Source organism: Chelonoidis abingdonii, chromosome 8, assembly GCF_003597395.2.
Source record: "Chelonoidis abingdonii isolate Lonesome George chromosome 8, CheloAbing_2.0, whole genome shotgun sequence".
Lineage (NCBI taxonomy): Eukaryota > Metazoa > Chordata > Testudines > Testudinidae > Chelonoidis > Chelonoidis abingdonii.
Genome location: NC_133776.1, coordinates 99,814,533 through 99,833,697, shown reverse-complemented (window position 1 = coordinate 99,833,697; position 19,165 = coordinate 99,814,533). Strand labels below are relative to the sequence as shown.

The window sequence follows — 19,165 nt, the reverse complement described above, 5'->3', positions numbered from 1 at the left end:
AAATCCTTATTATTCATCCCTAAGTGCATGACCTTGTACTTTTCACTATTAATTTCATCCTATTACTATTACTCCAGTTTACACGGTCATCCAGATCTTCCTGTATTGTATCCCGGCCCTTCTGTGTTAGCATACCCCCAGCTTTGTGTCATCCCAAAACTTTATTAACCATTCCCGCTTTTTGTGCCAAGGTCAGTAACAAAAAGGTTAAATAAGATTGGTCCCAAAACTGATCCTTGCGGAACTCACTAGTAACCTCCTTCCAGCCTGACAGTTCACCCTTCATACGACCCGTTGTAGTCTCCCCTTCACCGTTCCTTATCCACCTTACAATTTCATATTCATCCCATCTTTTCCAATTTACTAACATTCCTCCACCATGTGACCGTGTCAAATGCCTTACTGAAATCGAGGTAAATTAGATCTACTGCATTTCCCTTTGTCTAGATAATCTGTCACCTCTCGAAGGAGATCGGTTGGTTTGGCACGATCTACATTTAGTAAAACCATGTTGTTAATTTGTCCCAATTACCATTGACCTCAATGTCCTTAACTACTTTCTCTTCAAAATTTTTCCAAGACTTACATACTACAGAATGTCAAACTAACAGGCCCTATAGTTACTCAGATCACTTTTTTTTCCCTTCTTGAAGATAGGAACTATGTTAGCAATTCTCCAGTCATACGGTACAACCCTGAGTTTACCATTCATTAAAAATTCTTGCTAATGGCTTGCAATTCATGCACCAGTTCCTTTAATATTCTTGGTGGAGACTGTCTGGGCCTCCGATTTTGTCCCTCCAGCTGTTCAAGTTTGGCTTCCACCTCAGATGTGTAATATCCACCTCCATATCTCATTCCTGTTTATATCCATTCTCATTCCTAAGCTCCTCATTAGCCTTATTAAAGACTGAGGCAAAGTACTTATTTAGATATGGCCATGCTCAGGTTATCCTTAACCTCCATTACATCCTCAGTGTGTAGCGGTCCCACTTCTTCTTTCTTTGTTTTCTTCTTATTTATGTGGCTGTAGAACCTTTTACTATTGGTTTTAATTCCCTTTGCAAGGTCCAGTTCTACATGGCTTTTAGCCTTCCTCACTTTATCCCTACATGTTCTGACCTCACTAAGGTAGCTTCCCTTGCTAATCCTGCCTTTCTTCCACTCCCTGTAAGCTTTCTGCTTTTTCTTCATCACCTCTCTGAGATACTTGCTCATCTAGCTCAGTCTACAACTCCTGCCTGTGGTTTTTTTCCCCTTTCTTGGAGTTACACCAGAATCAGTGAGAGGAGAACCAGCCTTCTAAAGCACAGCCTGTTTATTGCTATTCACCTGCAACTCTATTTCTCCCTGGTTTTTAGATCAACAGACCTGTACTCCACCAATTATTGAGCCTGGTTGGCTTAGTTACCCACTAGATTGAGACTAGGCAGAAGAACTGAACTTTCACTGCCACTTTAGATAAAATTGCAGCAATGAGAAGGCAGGGGACTTTAGAGGAAAGCAGCACTATAGCACTGTAGCCTCCACAGAGCATACAAAATTAAGTCTCATATGTTTGTTTACTTATGTAAGCCATCTGCTCTGCTAGAAAAAAAGCTGTTATGCTACTATTATAGCCACAGGTAGAGTAAACTCACTGACCTGTTCTAAATTTTGGATTCTTGCATTAATCCTAAATTGATTAGTGAAAGAAAGTGCAAAAGAAAAAAAGTGTTTGTCTTAGTAAAAATTTTACTGGAAAAACTGATCTTTTCCCTTCGTCTGATCCTTTCTTCTTCTAGTGATTTTCTTCTCTACTCTGCTCCAAATGTCTCTCTCTCGCTCTTATTTAGTTACTGACTCAAAGTTGCAAGAAGTTGTTTTAAATGTACCACCCAACAATCTCTTTCTGGTGGATTCTTTTCCAAATTTTGCTCCAGTAACACGGTATTGAGCCAGTCTTACTTTCTATAACTCATGAACGTTCCCTCGATTTCTGTGAACAAATGTCACTTTAAAAGGATGGTATTCACACATTCTGTGACTGAAGCAGCTGTAAGGTGCTTAACTTCTGCAGGACCCACTCTGTAGCCAAGAGTTTATTACACAGCCATTTTCTCATCATGCCCGGTAACACTGGCTTCTAGTCAAAGAGCCTGATCCTCCAAGGCTCTCAGGATGTGCATCTCCCAGTGGCTGCAGTATGAGATAGGGTGCTCAGCCACACCTCACTAGATTTGAGAGCTGGCTCAGGAAAGCAGCGAAGCGCCAGGAGTTTCAGTTTACAGAGATTCCTCATGATTCTTCCAGTGAAGGGCAGGACCTCCACTCTACTATCCCTCCCCCTCCTCTCCATGGAAATAGTAGGGCATCAGTCTCCCCCCATCTACAGACTCCTTGAATCTACCAAAGGCAAGTAGCTGGTGAGCAGAAGCCTCCCACCTCTCTCACCTCCTGGCACCCATTCACAGCACCTCTCAGTAAGGAAGCATGCTGCTGGGGACTGCTCCACTCCAGGGAGCATCCCACCTCATGGAGGTGGGGACCACACAATATATGGCAGGTTCTGGACCAGATGGCCCATTCCTCCTGAGCAGTGCAGCAACAAGGGGGAGGGAGGTACAAAGGGGAAGGGGACAAAGGCAACTGTAAAGCACTTCTGTGCCTTCCACATTCTTGGTCCAGCCCCTGGAATAAGTTAGAGCAGCCTCAGGACTCTGAGCATCTTGAGCTGCTGGAAACCATTTGTCTGTCCAGGCTGGTTTTGTGCCAGCTTAGGAGCCTCCTTATGTTGGGCTAATTCCCCAGCGGCCATTTCTACTTCCATTATGGCTTCTTTTCACCATTGGACTGACACGAAGGGGCTGGGTCTCTGCACCTGGCAGCAAAGTGGCACAGCTCTCTCCCTGCGGTTAGAATCCAGTCAAATGCAAGTCCTGCACCAGACAATTAACTCCAAAGAGACTCAGTTGTGGTTAGCACTAGGAAGCTGACAGGTGAGCAGTGCTGCCAGACCATTTGAATCTATAACAGCAGTAACAGCTGTAAGGAAGTCGCATATTTCTCTAGCTAAGAATTAGGTATTATGAAAAGGAAATTTCACTGCTGCAATCTCGAAGCAGCTATCTTTTAGGAGGCGTTACTGTGTCACAGCCTATTCTGTACTTGAGGATTATTGGTGGAACACGATTTATTTTGACATTCAAATTTAACGAGATGAAGGTTTTGATTGTTTCTCATATCTCTAGGTTCATATTATTTCCCTGAGGTGGAAAAATGCTCTTTGCAAGAAATTCGTTATGTGCAAATGTCTCTTTTCTCCAGTATATTAAAGTCAATTAAAAAAATCATTCTAAGAATGTAATCACATTTCATTTCTGTTGGCCATAATCAATATGAATGCATTAGCAGCAAAGAATCCTGTGGCACCTTATAGACTAACAGATGTTTTGGAGCATGAGCTTTCGTGGGAGAATACCCACTTAGTCAGATGCATGTAGTGGAAATTTCCAGGGGCAGATATATATATGCAAGCAAGCTAGAGATAACGAGGTTAGTTCAATCAGGGAGGATGAGGCCCTGTTCTAGCAGTTGAGGTATGAAAACCAAGGGAGGAGAAATTGGTTTTGTAGTTGGCAAGCCAACTGTTAGTCTATAAGGTGCCACCGGATTCTTTGCTGCTTTTACAGATCCAGATTAACACGGTTACCCCTCTAATACTCGACATGAATGCATTAGCTCATATTTATTTGCAGTGCAGTTACCGTACCTATGTGTATGATGATCTATGTAAAATATGTAGGATACGGTAAATAGATGCTATGTACAGGTAAATTATACATAAAATGGTGCACTATGAATTATTTCAAAGTGTTTCTATTAAATGCATTAAAAGAAACTCATGTTAATTCTCCTTTAAGGATGTGCTGTTATATCAAATAGTCAGGAAATGCTGAAGTCGAACACCTTACAGCAGGAATGTTACCTCAATTGTACATCCTGGTACACCTAACAAAACAAACATGAAGAATACTATATTAACCCATCACCTACCCACACCCTACAACCATCCTGCAAGGTGCTAAGCCTTCCATTCTCATGAGACACAGTGACGGTTGAGGGCACCAAATATCTTATAGGAGGTGATAAGGGACCCATGACGTGTACAGCCTGGGTTGCTTCAAGCCTTTTTATGGGAAAGGCTCACACTTAATGAGCTGCCCACACCTGGCTATGGTCCCTCCTAGCTCTGCATGGCTGGAATTTTTTAAAAGGCAGGATCGTGCACACTGGAGCAGCTTGAGCCTCCAGCAGGAATTCTAGCGGAGCCCTGCATCAAACCCATGGCTCGCACTGAAAACATGGGCCCCTACGAGCAAGAACCACTTACTTGGGTTACATATGGAAATGAATGTGTTCACACAGCCATTACGAGAAAAAGACACGGTTGTCCACAAAACTGCAACATACTTTATAGAATGTGAAATAAAGACTCTAGCAAACAATTCACAAGCTCCAAGCTCATAACATACTGCAACTTATCTTAAAATGATGGAGAGGTAGACTGCGGGTTTCTCTATATTGTCAACAACGCAGTACTCTCCCACAAATCACGGGAACATGAAAAACCCCAGAATTGGATTTTGGCTGACGATTCTGCTACTGGAATGAGAAGGAAATCTGCATTTTACTGTCCTCCCTGAAATGGCTTTTAAAACACTGGTGTCATGGCTCAGTGAAAATCCTTGACTGCTGGATCATCATTTTGAATTTGAAGTGCTTTGGTGGTGGGGAGGGAATAATGTTTTCAGTGTTCCTGCACTACGGGCGCACTCGTTGAGTTGAGCAAACATATGCCTCTCCTTTTATGAGCCTCGTTTAGCTGCTGCTTTGTGCTGCTGGGAGCCATCTCAGCTCAGCCCCAGTCACTCTCAGAGGGCAGAGGAACACCCCACGACTCAACTTCTGACAAATGTATACCCGAAAGTATTTTTTACCCTTTCATTCAAGAAGACAAAAGCATGCAAGGAATCCACAGGGCAAAGAGGCTCGAAGAACTGAAGTTTGGCATATGCTGTGGTCAGCCACAGTAAAATAAAATAAAAATCAAAAACTGCTACTGCACAAAAAAAGCTGGGCTTGATTCACCAGGCAGTTAGACCAGGATTACACTGGTGTAAGGCCACTGAAATCAAATTATACCAGCAGAAAATTGGTGTAACACCAGGGAATCAAGCCCACTGCTTTTATCTTCCACTGCCACATGAGCATCAGCTCGGAGGGAGGCCATTACAGCTTTAAATACCTTTTGATAAGTTCTCTCAAAATAAAATCTTAAGGATATGATCATCCTTGGAGATGCACTCACACCACTGCCATTGACTTCAATGGGAAACCAGAGCGAGAACAGGGATTTGAAACCCAGCATTTTTCTGTCATACGGCAATAAAATTTCTCTCCAGTGTGAATTAATAGATGTGGTAGAATAAGGACAGGATGAAGAGTGATATCAGAAATGCACCATGTAAAATACTGTGATGGTTTCCTTTTGTATTTATCATTTCAGTCTCACCTACAGCATGTGCGCACACTTATATATTTTAACCAACTATCATTCTTTTTAGCTGAGTCAATCTCTTATCCCTGAGGAGCTTTATAATTACATTGGAGGCGTCTTTTTTGCTGTAACTTACAGACGTGACAAACGATCTTGAAAAGTCTGACACTCAACCATGGATATCTGCTACCTACAGACTTATCATACATGGTAGATTCCCTCATGATGCAAATCTACCTCCGTCATGATTTCAAATCAGTGGTTCAGAAGGCAACAATTCTCTTGTCTCAATTAAAGATCATAGTCCTAACACCTCATCAGACTGAAAGCTAGACCCAGTAATTGCTACACAACAGACCAGAGATGCAGCTAAACAAATCATCAAACTGGAACAAGAAATAAACTTCTCATTAACTGGTTAATGATAGAAAAGTATTTTCTTGAAATGCAAAATATTCCGAAAAAATCAAGTCAGCTTGATTGCCACAGAATTCATCAGTACAGAACAGACCACACAGAACTGAAATACAACAGGAAGAGAATTTCAGCCAACAGCTGAAAAGAAACCAAAGTTTGAGTCAGTTTTGATAGTGGTTAGCAAGGTATTGGCCTCGGAGACTCAGGACTCCTGGTTTCTAGACCCAAATGTCAGAGTGCCCCTGTGTGACCTTGGGAAAAGCACGTTACCTTCCTGAGTCTTACTTTATCCCTTTATAAACATTTATGATGTTTACCTACCTCTCAGTGGGGTAAAAATTAATTGGCCTGATCCAACACCCATAGAAGTAAATGGCAGTCTTTCCACTGACTTCCATTTAATGGGCTTTGCATTAGGCCCAACGTTTGTAAAGTGCTTTGTACATGGCAGCTGAAAGGTACTCTACAGTGCCAAACCTGGCAAATCAATTATTGCTAACAATTCTTCACAGAGGGCAGTGCCAGGTCTGATGAACTGGCAGAGCAAGTTAACAGGCCGTTTGTTTAGTCTATGGACCACTGCTTTCCAAACCAGTCTGCAAACCTTGGCAATGCAGTTTAAAGCATAGTTCTGCAAGTTGTGAGTGCCTGTCTGAGGTTGTTTCAGTCCCAGTAGAGCTAGAAAGAGATGATCATCATCTAGGCCACTATCTTCTCTTTCAATATTAAATGACACCATCAATGCTAATGTCATTTCCCTCTAAACACAGTGTATCTATATAGTTACAGGTAACTATAATGAGAAGTAATTAGGGAACAGAAAACAAATTTTTATTTCCACCCCAATGTGTTTGCTTTGGGGCAGGCCCTCAGCTGGTATAAATCAGCGCAGCTCTTTTGAACTCAGCTGAGCTGTGTCCTGAGAACCTAGCCCAAAGGAGAGAGTCATTTTCACAGCTTCCCATGCAGTCAGTTGGTCTGTCCCTTGCTGAAAGGAACACTGCAAACATCACAGGAGCAGAAAACCACTGAAAATAACATGTAGGAACTGCAATTCTGGGCAGCCTTTTTCTAGGTCAAGCAAGGAGACCCCTGACTTCCTCCCGTCTGCTCTAGGACTATATGGATGGGAACATGATTAAACCCTTCTCTTTTCTTTCAAGAAAAGAAAGTTCCAAACATTTAAAATAAAAATCAGAAATGAAAGCAGATACATTAAGAATGAGTGCAGAAATTCTCAGTGGAAAAATACAGCAGTGTTAAATGGCTTAGACATCTATGACTTTGTATTTTAAAATGTGCGTTCATGGCATAATATTACTACCAGCAAGAAGGGGGGCCCAGCTGGGATTCAAATATAAGAAAATATTGCTTCCAATAATCTAACAGATGGGGTCTTTGGTATAAGAACTAATGAGAGAATACAATAATGACATAGGCTAATTTTACAATGGTATGAGCCATTAGGACCACTGATATGTTTCAGACCTATCTCTAGTCATGATGTCCACCCTTAACGGATTTGATCAGACTCTCACCATACATGAGAGGAGGGGTAAAGTGACATTTCACAGCAAACATAAAGGAAATGTTTGGTTTACTCACACACACAAAGCAATAGTTTAAAGTGATCTCCACAGCTGTATTTTCTTACAAAGTGGAGGCTGAGGTTGGGGTGATCACTTTTTTCTTATAAAAGACAAGAGATTTTATTCCAGACACTGCTTTGCATTCATTGCAGAAAAGTGTAATGCTCTAAATAGAAGACATCACCTGTGTATTACATTTCAAATCACATGAATGTTCCCATCGATATGGATTAGAATCAGGGTCACAACTTTAAATCAGAAAAAAAATGGAAGTGGTTACTTACTGATGTGTATAGGTATCCTTCACTGTTCATTGCCAAATACAATTTTGTTTGAACCCCTTGAATAGCCACCACTCGTAAGCCCACGGGTATGAGGTTAAACAAAGCTAGGAGAGAAAAGGATATAAATAGCAAAGTTAATCTTTTCAAATAATTATATGAGATAGATGAGTAATGTATAATCATTACAACTATTCACAGTGGCTCTGGTCCTGCAAACACTTAATTCTAATACTTAGCTCTTATCTAGTGCTTGCCATCAGCAGCTCTCAAAGCATGTTACAAAGGAAATCAGTATTGTTATCCCCATTTTGCAGATGGAGAAACTGAGGCACTGAGCAGTGACATGACCTGCTCAAGGTCACCCAGAAGGTCCAGAGACAGAGCCAATGACTAGAACCAAAGATCTCCTGAGCGGTAATACTGTGCTCTAACCACTAGACCACACAGCTTCCCATTATAGTAGTCATTCCATTCGCTTCAGTAACTGAACTGCATATTGCCCTCAGTAGCTCTCCTCACAACGGTAATGCTGCACTTGGTAATAAGTGTCTTCAGAATTGGGCCCAAACACTGTACTTTCAAAATTAAACTGCTTTTAATTCTTTGCTAACATTTCTCCTCAGAATAATCAATAATATTTTCAAAATTTACAGCCAGAGAGGCCTATATTTTAATAATGCTGAAGTTGGTATGTAGACTGGCAAATTAAAGAAATAAGCAGAGCTCAGCCTTGGCTCAATTTTTTGCTACTGTTTGGCAGAGGAATTTTACCACTGTTTGAACCAAGTATTTTGTATCAGCAATTCCTGCTGTAGGATTAAAAAGAAACGGGGTAAAGACGGGTTATGAAAAACCACAGGAGCTGATACCGTAATCCATAGAGTCTCCTTTAGACTGCAGCATTAATGCAGGGTTAGAACTACATAATGCCATATTGAATTTTATTTACAATGTTTTTTTACATGGCTGTAAAACTCCAATCTGCTTCAATCTGCTGGAAGGAATCTGAATTTTGGTATTTATGGTCATTGTCTGAGGGTAATTTAAAACCAAAGCACCAATTTGAAATAAATTATTGGTTTATTTACAAAGGTAGAAGAAAAAAAAACAACACACACACACACACATACACACACAAGTTTTAAATTCTCTTTCAGCCTGACAATGCCCAAATGGGCATGTTTAGTTAAAAGAAAATTTGCAGCCTACCAGTGTTTAATACAGACCCTCAATTCTGGGAATGTATCAATAAGACTTGGGGAAAACAGCAAATTTTAAAATTTCCTTCTTAAAGGAGGGAGTGTCTAGGGTTTAAAAAAGGGAGTGGAGATCACAGGCCAAATTCTTTACTGGTGTAAATGGGCAGAGCACCATTGATTTTACAGGAATGTCTCTTATTTATACCAGTGAGAATCTGGCCCCAAGACTTTTGGGTTCTCTTCCTCCCTTTGTCACACACTCTCTGTTCGACCTTGAAACATTAAGAGTTCCACGCCCTGCTTTCCTGATCTGTACATTATGCATAAATACTAGTGCGAGTGGAACTTTTTAGGATGAAAAGATTTTTCACAGGAAAATGGGATTTCTGTCCAAAACACAATTTTTAATTACCAAATTATTTTTAACAAAAATATTTGGACTTTCAGAATTTCCCCCCGACTTTTTAACGAACTGAAGACTTTTAGTTTTCAGTAAACAAAGTTTTTAGTTTTAGGCTTCTACAAAGTAGCAAAATTTTTCACTGACATTTTAAAAATTTGCTTGCAGGGAAAAAAGATAGAAATCATTTCCTGGACAGTTCTAAGTCACTTTAAAAGAGAGTTGTGAGGATTCCTGACTTGCAGCCAGATTTTCAGAAGACCTCACCACATTAGAGACACCCAATTCTTACTCAACTAGAGGCAGCATAGTTTAGGCCAGTGATACTCAGACTTCGGTGGTCCTGGAGCCAAATTAGCAATCAACATTACCCACAAGAACCAGAATGGTGTGAATTCGTTGCTCCATTTACCAGAGTACTATATATTCATACTGAAAGAGTATGACAGGAAGTACTTAATTTATATATATAATTCTCACTGCAAAATGACTGACCAAGGATTTGTATTTTATCAACTACAATTGGTTGATAATACAGAAAAAGCATCCTGATTGGTTAATAGCTTAGATTGGTTAATAAATAAATCACACAGTGTTTTAATATCACGTGCTGCAAAGAGCTGCAGGAGACCCATTAAAGAGCCACTCGTGGCTTTGGAGTGTCAGTCTGAGTATCGCTGGTTTAGGCTTTCACGTCCGTAAAGCACTTTGAGAACGTCTTATGAGGGTGCTTTGTAAGTGCAAACTGCAGCATTATTAGAAGTTTTGCTGGCACAGCATGTCCGCACAAGCGTACAGTGGCCAGCTGGTGCTGCTGGGATCAGGAAATTTAGATGGTCATGGCTGAAACTCAAAGAAAAGAGCTGAACAGCCAGTGGTTCTCCTTCCCCAGTATCTCCCCTCACCTCTGCTCTGCCAATAAAAATGGAACAAACCACATTTTAAAACTCGTTCTTCCATTGACGCTCTTCTTTCTAGTGCCATCAGCCTGCAGTCTGAGTCGGGATTTTCACCGGGAAGCTGTGTATATGGGCTCCATGGTAAATGCTGGAAGGAATCTGTCAATGGATCTGCTAAGGACATTTCTTCTGGTGCAGGACAAACCTGCCTAGGATGAGCTAGTTCACAGATTTAAAAAGCGAGGGATGGCTTTCAGAGTAAGTCATCCTGCTGCGCGTGGCAAAGGGAGAGTGGGCTGAGTGCCATGCTGTGTGTATTTTGCCAGAGGAAGCCTACACTCTGCTGCTTCACTGAGTAACTAAGCATACATGCCTCCCAGAAACTGGCAGCACACACACAGGCTCTCACGAGGCAAGAGGAGCAACTTGGCTGCCAGCCACACCTCCTTGGGGTCTGCTGTGTGAGCTAGTACGTCAGCACATGCTACAGAGTTATCCTGATTCCCATGTTATACAAAATTTACTCCTGAAATTGGCCTTCCCTTCAGATGAAACCCTTGCAGACGGTACATCTCGTTTACATAGCACTGTGAGTAACCAGCATGAATGCCTGGAAAGACACGCAAGAGTCTCTTGTATATTTAACACCAATGGATAGAATCATGGAAACTCTCCGTTATTTAAATGTACACTAATGATGCCACAGATACTGTGCCTGAGACATTATTCGCACATGGTAACAAACTACAGTACTGCCGTAGCCAGACAAGCATTATGGAAAAAGCCTCAAAATACCAACCCAGAATTAATTCTTTTCCATTACGCTCTATTATTGTCACTTTGTCTTAGGACAAGATAATGCCAAATGTCACTTCTAGATTTTCCATGTGAGTTTACACGGCGTGAGGATAGGACATAATACCTGGTATAATGAAAAAACTAGGTAATGCCTAAGGGAGACAGGATATTTGCTGTGGCCGCTGTTCAATATAAACTGACACTAAACAATAGCTGTAACACTAAGAAGGCACTAGGCTGCAGACGTATGCCTTACTGTGTACGTTATTGATGATTATAGGCCAGCCCAGGCTGAAACACACAGACACATCCACTTTCCGAAGAAGATGTTTCCTTTGTATCTATCTGACAAGCTGTCAAATCTCTCCCCATGCCTAGATTAGGGAACAAATTCTGCCTTGATTTACATCCAAACCACCCTCAATTTCATGAGGCAAAATTAAAGCCGGGAAAACTCCTGTCCCTAGAAATTCTATCTCAAACTGTAAAGACTCTCACTAGCTACAGGCAAGGCCCTGTGTACTCTGCAATCCATCATTTGCCATAGGATTGTGCTCTGACATCTCAGATTTCTTTTAAAATTATATACGCTTCTAGCCCTTATGGCTGTGGATATGACTGTGGAAATGTGAACCAAGTGAAAATTGATGGAATATCATCTTCTGAGCCTACAGAGGGCCTGAAAGATTAGCCCTGAGAGTTGCAAACTGCCCCATTCATCTCACTCGGGACTCTGTGTACACTAAGGTTCTGTGGGTGTAGAACTCACCCTTCTTTGCATCTGAGCACCTGGCATTTCTCCCTACTCTGACCTATCTGCAGCTGCCTGTTGCTGCCCAGATTTCCACACAAGGAGTCAAACTGGACCTCAGTGCATACTGCCTCTAGGAATCTATGAAATCAGGCAGCAGAGGGTTGCGTAGCTGGAGCTGGAATCCAGCTGGCAGCCAGGGAGTGGGCAAGTCGGAAATGTAGAGTGGCCATCGAGGCTGCAGCAGTCAAGGCCCAGGGGGCTTGCGAGATAAGTTGCTGTAGCCGGATCCATGCTCTCCACTTTCCCAGGAGAAATGGGGGAAGGAGATTTTGAGTTGGGCTGCCTGGATGACTTTACGAGAGGCAAGACCCAAAAATGGAGCAGAGCCATCTGGAAAGTATAGGACAAAAACCATCCTCTAAATTCATCATGAACTAATTTTACATGAATGAATATTTTCAACTCTGAGCAACAGCTGTGTTTGTATCTGGGTGCTGGCGGGGGGAGGGGGGCACTGGGAATGAAGAGTATTCATGGAGATAGAATAAATGATCATTGCTACTGACCTGAGGGGTGCTTGCTGCAGAATTTTGTTCCATTGTGCCACAGTGCATGGACTCCTGGCTACAGACTTGTAACAGCTGTCGGCAAAAAATGAAGGGCTGTCCCAAGGTGGAATGATTTGAAAGTGGAAGAATTTTTTTTTTAATTATTACAAGTGAGATTTTAAATGTCTCACTGCCAGGCATAGCCAAATACTCCTTCATACGAGGAAGAGTAATCAAAAGAGCCTTAAAATTAATGGGAAATGAAGGAGACTTCCTGCAAATGAGTAAGACTGAGCAGATCCGCAAGCAGGAACTGCAACAACAGGGAAAGAAAGAGGTTGAGGATCAGAATTTTACTGTGGTCAGAGCAACAGGTTAGAGCCCAGCCACTGCTGTGTGGACTTTTAACTCTGGCACATCCCTGCTGGGCAAGCCCCAATCACAGCCAAAGAAGGTTTGTCCTTGTCAAAGAAAGGAAACAGTAATTCTTTAGTGCCGGATTCTCCAAAGCCTTACTCACGTGAATGACGTGCAGGATCAGGCCAATAGTGTATAAGGGTTTAATCCTGCCTTGCTGATGCTAACAGGAACTTTGTCATTAGAGCAGGTTCAGGACCAAGGTAAATAGGCAGTGTGGCCTAGAGGGCAGAGCACTGGACCAGGAGAGCAGAGTTCTATTCCTGGCTCTGCCACTGGGCTTCTGGCTGACCTCATACAAGTCACGTCACCACTCTGTGACTCAGTTTCCCTGTCTGTAAAACGGGGAGACTGTAAAGTACTTTGCGATCTACTGAGGAAAGGAGTTAGCTGGTATTATTATTACATGCCATAGGTTTTCTACGGTTCTCTACGTTCACTTCCAGTAGGTGAAAGTAAAATGCTTTCCCACGATAAATATCTCCCACGTTGGGAAAGTGCAGGCCAGTTGGATCCATGTTAGGATACATCCATCACATCCTCCTTTGCGTAGAACAACCATTATTTATGAGGGCTGATTTTCAGCTCCAAGACGTTTCCATGATTTACATGTAGCTCGGTAATCTCTCTCAATGTGATCAATTTAAATGCATAATGCACACAAAAATACATTGGAAATGGACACATCTGTGTGACTCTAACAAGTCCCATCCTGGCTCTTTCGCTTAGAATGTCAGAACTCCATTAAAACAAGTCAAAATAAAGTATTTGGGTGGAGAAATAATCTGCGATTCAGGGAACTCGGTATAGGATACTAAAAGTTTATAACACAACTGAAATTATTACACTTCCCTTCTTAACTCATTTCTTTAAAACCAGACCATGTGCAGGGTTCTGCCAACATTCTGAACAAATCTATATTATTTCTTTTAACCCGTAATGCCAAAACACCAACAATTGTTTTAAAGAACAGCAGCATTTTATGATGCATGATGACCAGCTTTTGTTCTGTTCTACATCGGTTCTTATATCGTGTTGATCATCATTCTGTCGGAGTGCCTTGCAGTAGTGCATGAGGTAACATGATTCTACAGCTACCATGATGTGTTTGTTGAAGGTTTAAACTAGATTTCGAGGACTCCCAATCTCTCTTGAGAGAGCTGGGATAATTGGCTGCATCCTAAAGGGGTGTCACCAACTCTACTGCATGGGACTCAGATTTGAAAGCAGCTCACAACCTTACACCTAAGTTGGCCTTGGCCTGCAGCGTGCATTGCTCTCAGCACCTGTAACAACTGCACATGACAGATCCACAGCAACCTCATTGGTTCTGTCATGTCAGTGAAAAATAACACTGCAAAGCAATGAATGTTAAAGAGAGAAAAGAGTAGAAACTTACAGGGATCTGGGTGAAACGTGACATGATTAATCAAATGTCATAAAAACTACTGGATTTATGTTCTTATCTAACCTCCCTCCTTTGACATTTGAGTGCTTAATGAAAATGAAATAAATTGAAAAGATATTAGCTTTGTGGAAAAGGAAGACTGGATTTTGGTTACCATGTACGGTCTCAACACAATTATACACATTAGCTATCGCTGAAATACCCTCTTCGTTCATTCCAACTTTTTTCAAGACAAAAAATTCATTTAAACTAAACAATTGTGTGAAATTTTGGGGGGTACTTATATCAACATTACCGTTTTTAGTCCTCATTTGCTCTTTTCCATTCATCTCCTGGCTTAAAAAACGTCCTCAAAACTGTTTCACAGAAAAGCCCAACGAAAATTGTTTCATTACTTAAATAATAATTAGGCTCAGAATTATCAGCACTGGGGATGGGGAGACAAGGAATGTGAACTTTAAAATGATGATGAATTCTCATTATGTGAAATAACTCAGCTCTGTTCAAGTGAGACCCCTGCTTAAGACTAGAGATAACGTTAGTCTATTTCCGGCATGCTGCGTAGGCGAGCAAATTTTCTCTGTTGAAAAAAAATCTAATAAAATCCAAAGGACAGCGATGAACTTCTTTAGATTACCATGGAGATAACATTTGGATTGTTTTTTGGATGTATCGCCTTTACTTCCTCAAGTATATTTGTTTTACGTGTTTTTGCAGTGCTTTTCCTTCCGACTCAATGGCAAGTATGTGCACAGTGTTAATGTTTCACTCAGTCAGCCATCCCAGAACATTAATTTTCAAACCGATTGAGATGGAAAGAACAATACCCCATAATTCACAAACACACAAGGTTATCTGATGCATTCGGGTGCCACTTACTATAACTACTGTCCTCCTCTTTTGTCCCATCAATTGTTCCATCTGCTTGCAATTGCAAGTGGTAGCCTTGCCTGCTGTAGAGTTTTGTTACTATTCCTTTAAGCTGTGGCTCTGTAAGAAAACAACAACAAGGTTAATTTATGAAATCTGGATGTGCCATTGCATGTTATCAGGGTTCAAAACAAATCTTCATTTTTAATTTTAGAGATAGTATATGAAAAACACTAGGATAAGCAGCTTTATATCTGTTCCCATTTAGGCAAAGATCAAATCAGTGACTATAAAAATCAATTGCCAAATGATGAAATGCCACTTTCTATTGTAATATAGGTAACACGTTTAAATCTGCTTCCAGTGAATACAAATTCCAACAGCGTGTCATTTGGCTTAGGGAGCCGTGCCCTATCTCATTCAAGATTAGAAATGTGCTGGCAAAGAGTGTATTCTGGCTTTTAACAAGGTGTGAATTCTCAAAAGGAGGGAAAGAGAGAGCTACTCAGATAAGGTAAGATAATAGTAATAAGACTGAAAACTGCATATCAAATCAAGAGCCTAAATATACAGCAGCTAAGGTTTACCATAAGAACTGCTGCAATTCCACTAAACAATACACCGTTCTTTGCTGATCCAAAGAACATGCAGAATCAGAAGGGATAAAGTAGTTAATGAACAGAGGTAAATAGAGGAAGAAACTCACAGCAACATGTTGAATTGTAATAGGAATATTACCATAAAAGATGCTGTTTCACAGATTCAGAGAGAAAAAAGAAAAAGAAAAACACATTCTGGATATAAATCTGCTTCATAATCATCTTCATGTTCAGTGTTCGAAAATGAAATAGCCAGAACAACATTAGATCATCCTGGACTTTGAAGTAAATAGCAACAGGATTTGCTAGGGAGTCTGTACATTTAAAGAAAATATCTCGGCAACGTATCAAGAGTAATTGCAATAAAATAGGTCTACTTCCACTGAATCCCAATGACATCTGCATTGTAGTAATTGTCCCACAGTTATTCTCATCAGACAGTGAAGCCTTTTTAACAGTCTGCTCCAAAACCTTAGCTGATTCACAGAGAAACACAATATGAAAATATGAATTGCCATTTTCAAACCAAAAGTTCCCACATCTGGGCAAGACTTCCTGGTCTTAAAAGGAAAGAAATCAGGGTAGAAATGTTGTTACACATATTTTGGACAGGATTTGAAGCAAACCCTTATAATAGTTAGCATAAGTATATTACTTCCTATTAGCAACCTTTATTAAGTGTATTGAGGGATGCATAATTTATATACACCCTCTCATTTAATACAAAACTAAACCGAAGATCACTCTGTTTTCTTGCATTAGCAATGTTCAAAAAGCTCTTAGCAAATTTAGGCTCCATTTTTCAACTAGTCACCATACTATTTGGCAACATGAAAAATGCAGGCAAGTTCAGTGGCTAGAGGCAGCTAGATTTTGAAAAGGCAAATTACTAGCAACATTGCTGATGGGCTTCTGCTCCTCCTGTGTACAAAATGCACTGGATCAGAAAACTAATTCTTCATACCTGGTCTTTTACACCTCTGTTACATAAAGAATTGTGCATGTATGATTTATAAAAGATATTCCTAGAAAGGCGCAGAGGGATGAAAGGTTATAAAGGTCTAGAAGCTGCTGGATAATGTAAATAGCTTTTTCTCATATAATTAGCAAATAATAGCACAAGGCACAGAAATTCTAGAGATGTGAAGGAGGGAAAACAGATTACTGAACATGTAGACGGATGAACACATGACTGAAGGAGAGAGGTGTCTGTGTGTGTGTGCGTGTGTCTGTATGAGACACACACACACACACTAATACATCACTGATCCATGGGTACACATGAGTGTGCATGTGAGAAAGAAATCAATGGTGTGTGTCAGACAAACTGGTGATGAGAGGGCGTGAGAGTGAGAAACCAGCTCTGCACGTCTGTGCTCCCATGTCTATTGGCAATTGCAATACCTGAGAGTTAATTTCACCAGTCCCCCTCCCCAGGAATAATGCACATTACAGCTTGTGTTAAAACAGAAGAAAACCAAATGCACAACCCTTGCCAACCTGGTCGCCTTCTCCGTCTTTTCTTGGAGCTGAAGAGTTTGACCCTGGAGAACACACTCAGCTTGTTCTTCTCGCAGCTGCCCTTGCTCTTGCTGGGGCTGTTGACACACTTGCAAGCGTTGGATTTCTCCCGCTCCCTGGCTTGTCTCTTCTGGCGGATCAGGGAGCTGGCGATTGCTGCAGCCATGGCCGCCACCGCTCCGACACCGCCTGGGGGTCAGACGCAAGGGATCTGGGTGCTGGCTGCAAATGCAGCAGCCAGCATGCTGGTCTTCCAGTCCCCCAAACCTGGGGCACTGTATCCCACCGCTAATACCTTCGGCTGATGCCGCAGCACACGGGCCCACTGCAACTAGCTTCAGAGCAGAGGAGGCACAAGTGGGATGCTTCCACCAGACCAAACCAGGATGCAACAGTTTAGCTCAAGTGGTTTGGTCAGCAGAGAAGACCCCCCGCCGCCCGGCCCTTTGTTCCTGGGCTCTTATCCCTCACAATTTCTGGCAGGGCAAAGTTTGCAGGCAGGGCTCAGCGTTTCCAGGGAGATCAGCAGGTCACTGGTCAAATATCCCTCGGTGCTTCTCCAGACACACTGTTCTCAGACAGACCTGGCACATCCACTTGGCATCCACTCCTCCCCAATCAAATCCCAGCAAACACCTGTTAGCCTGTAGCAGAGCCTGTCTGTGGCAGGGCTTTCTGGATTCTTTTTCCTCCCTTCCTGGAGAAGGAATGTGAAGCAAGCAGTGATGAAGGCTGAGGCGGTGCTGCTGCCTGGAGCCTGGGCTGGCTGGTTCTGAATTCTTCGAGAAGCCCCCTCCCTAAGATTTTACAAGTGGAGCTTCAAATGCAGCCTCTCCTGGAGGGATGCTTTTATATTTTGCATTGCAACACTTGTAACCATTCAGCAATCAGCAACAGAGCTCCCCTGATGCCTGGTTGCCAGCAGCACCAGTGCTGATACTGCAGCAGCAGTAGCCTTCAGGCAGCAAACGCACTCCCTTCCTCTCTTGCACACACACACCAGGAGCTGTACGCTGGATACAGAAATCAGACGATGAAGCCCTCCCCTTACCACCCCCTGTTCCTCAGTGAAGGCAGCAGCCCGGGAGATCTGCCTCAGCGTCTCTTTGTGCGGAGATTTTCAGAGAGCAGGAGCCCATGGAGCAGTGAGGAGGGAGGCTGGATCATCTGAAGCATCTCAGGTCCAGGAAGGCTGCATAGAGAACACCTGCTCTTAAGACTAGAGCCGCCTCCTGGGGAGAGACAGACACCCAAACAGACGTGACTGGGATGAGTAATTCTCCAGCAGCTCGGCCAGGGTGACCAGACATTCCACATCAATCACCAGGACACCTGGCGTGGGGCACCGGGGCAAGGAAAGGGGGTGGGATTTGTCTCTCAGGGGCATATGAGGCAGGATTGGGGGGGGGGGCAGGGAGTCCAGTGGGACAGATTTTAAAAGCTGGGGGGTAGGGGAGGAAAGGGGCCAACGTCACTCCAGCCAAACCCTCCCCCCTTCTCAACCTTTCCCAATAGAAATTGGGATCCAGGAAAGCCCCATGTACCCCTGTGACTCCCTTGGTTGTCCTCCCCCCGCACCTTTCAGCTCCCTCTCCTTTTGCATTATTTTCCACCACACCTGCTTCGAGCTTTGCCTTATTCCTGGCCATTCTCGGAGACTGGGAAAACCCTGGAGGAGGAGGAGAGTTTTCCAGGTTTGTTCCTTCTCTCTCATTTCCCCCTCCTTCACCCCACACCCTGATCGTTGCTCCTAGGCCACCTCCACCTCTGCCCCCCAGTTCTTCCTTGATGGACAGAAAGGTCCCTGGTGGGCATGGGGGAGGCTGGGTTGTTGGTTTGAGGTTTAAGGGGGGTGCTGCTAGATTGAGAGGGCTGGAGGAGGCAAGAGTGAGGTTGCCAGGTTGGAGGAAAGGTGGGGGAGGG

The 19,165-nt window shown here is 42.5% G+C and overlaps 1 protein-coding gene across 3 annotated transcripts in view; it reads right to left on the bottom strand.

The window, feature by feature from the left end:
* The window catches only part of FGF13 (fibroblast growth factor 13), a 327,822-nt gene that overhangs the window by 67,062 nt on the left and 241,595 nt on the right, over positions 1 to 19,165 (bottom strand). For 2 of the 3 annotated variants that reach the window (XM_032773206.2, XM_032773208.2), the window contains 2 exons: positions 15,132 to 15,242; positions 7,830 to 7,933 (listed from right to left, as the gene is read on the bottom strand). In XM_032773206.2, coding sequence (XP_032629097.1) covers positions 7,830 to 7,933; positions 15,132 to 15,242 — 215 coding nt within the window. Of the gene's footprint in view, positions 1 to 7,829; positions 7,934 to 15,131; positions 15,243 to 17,221; positions 17,524 to 19,165 lie in introns of those variants that run through there. The other variant, XM_032773207.1, reaches the window with a different exon arrangement.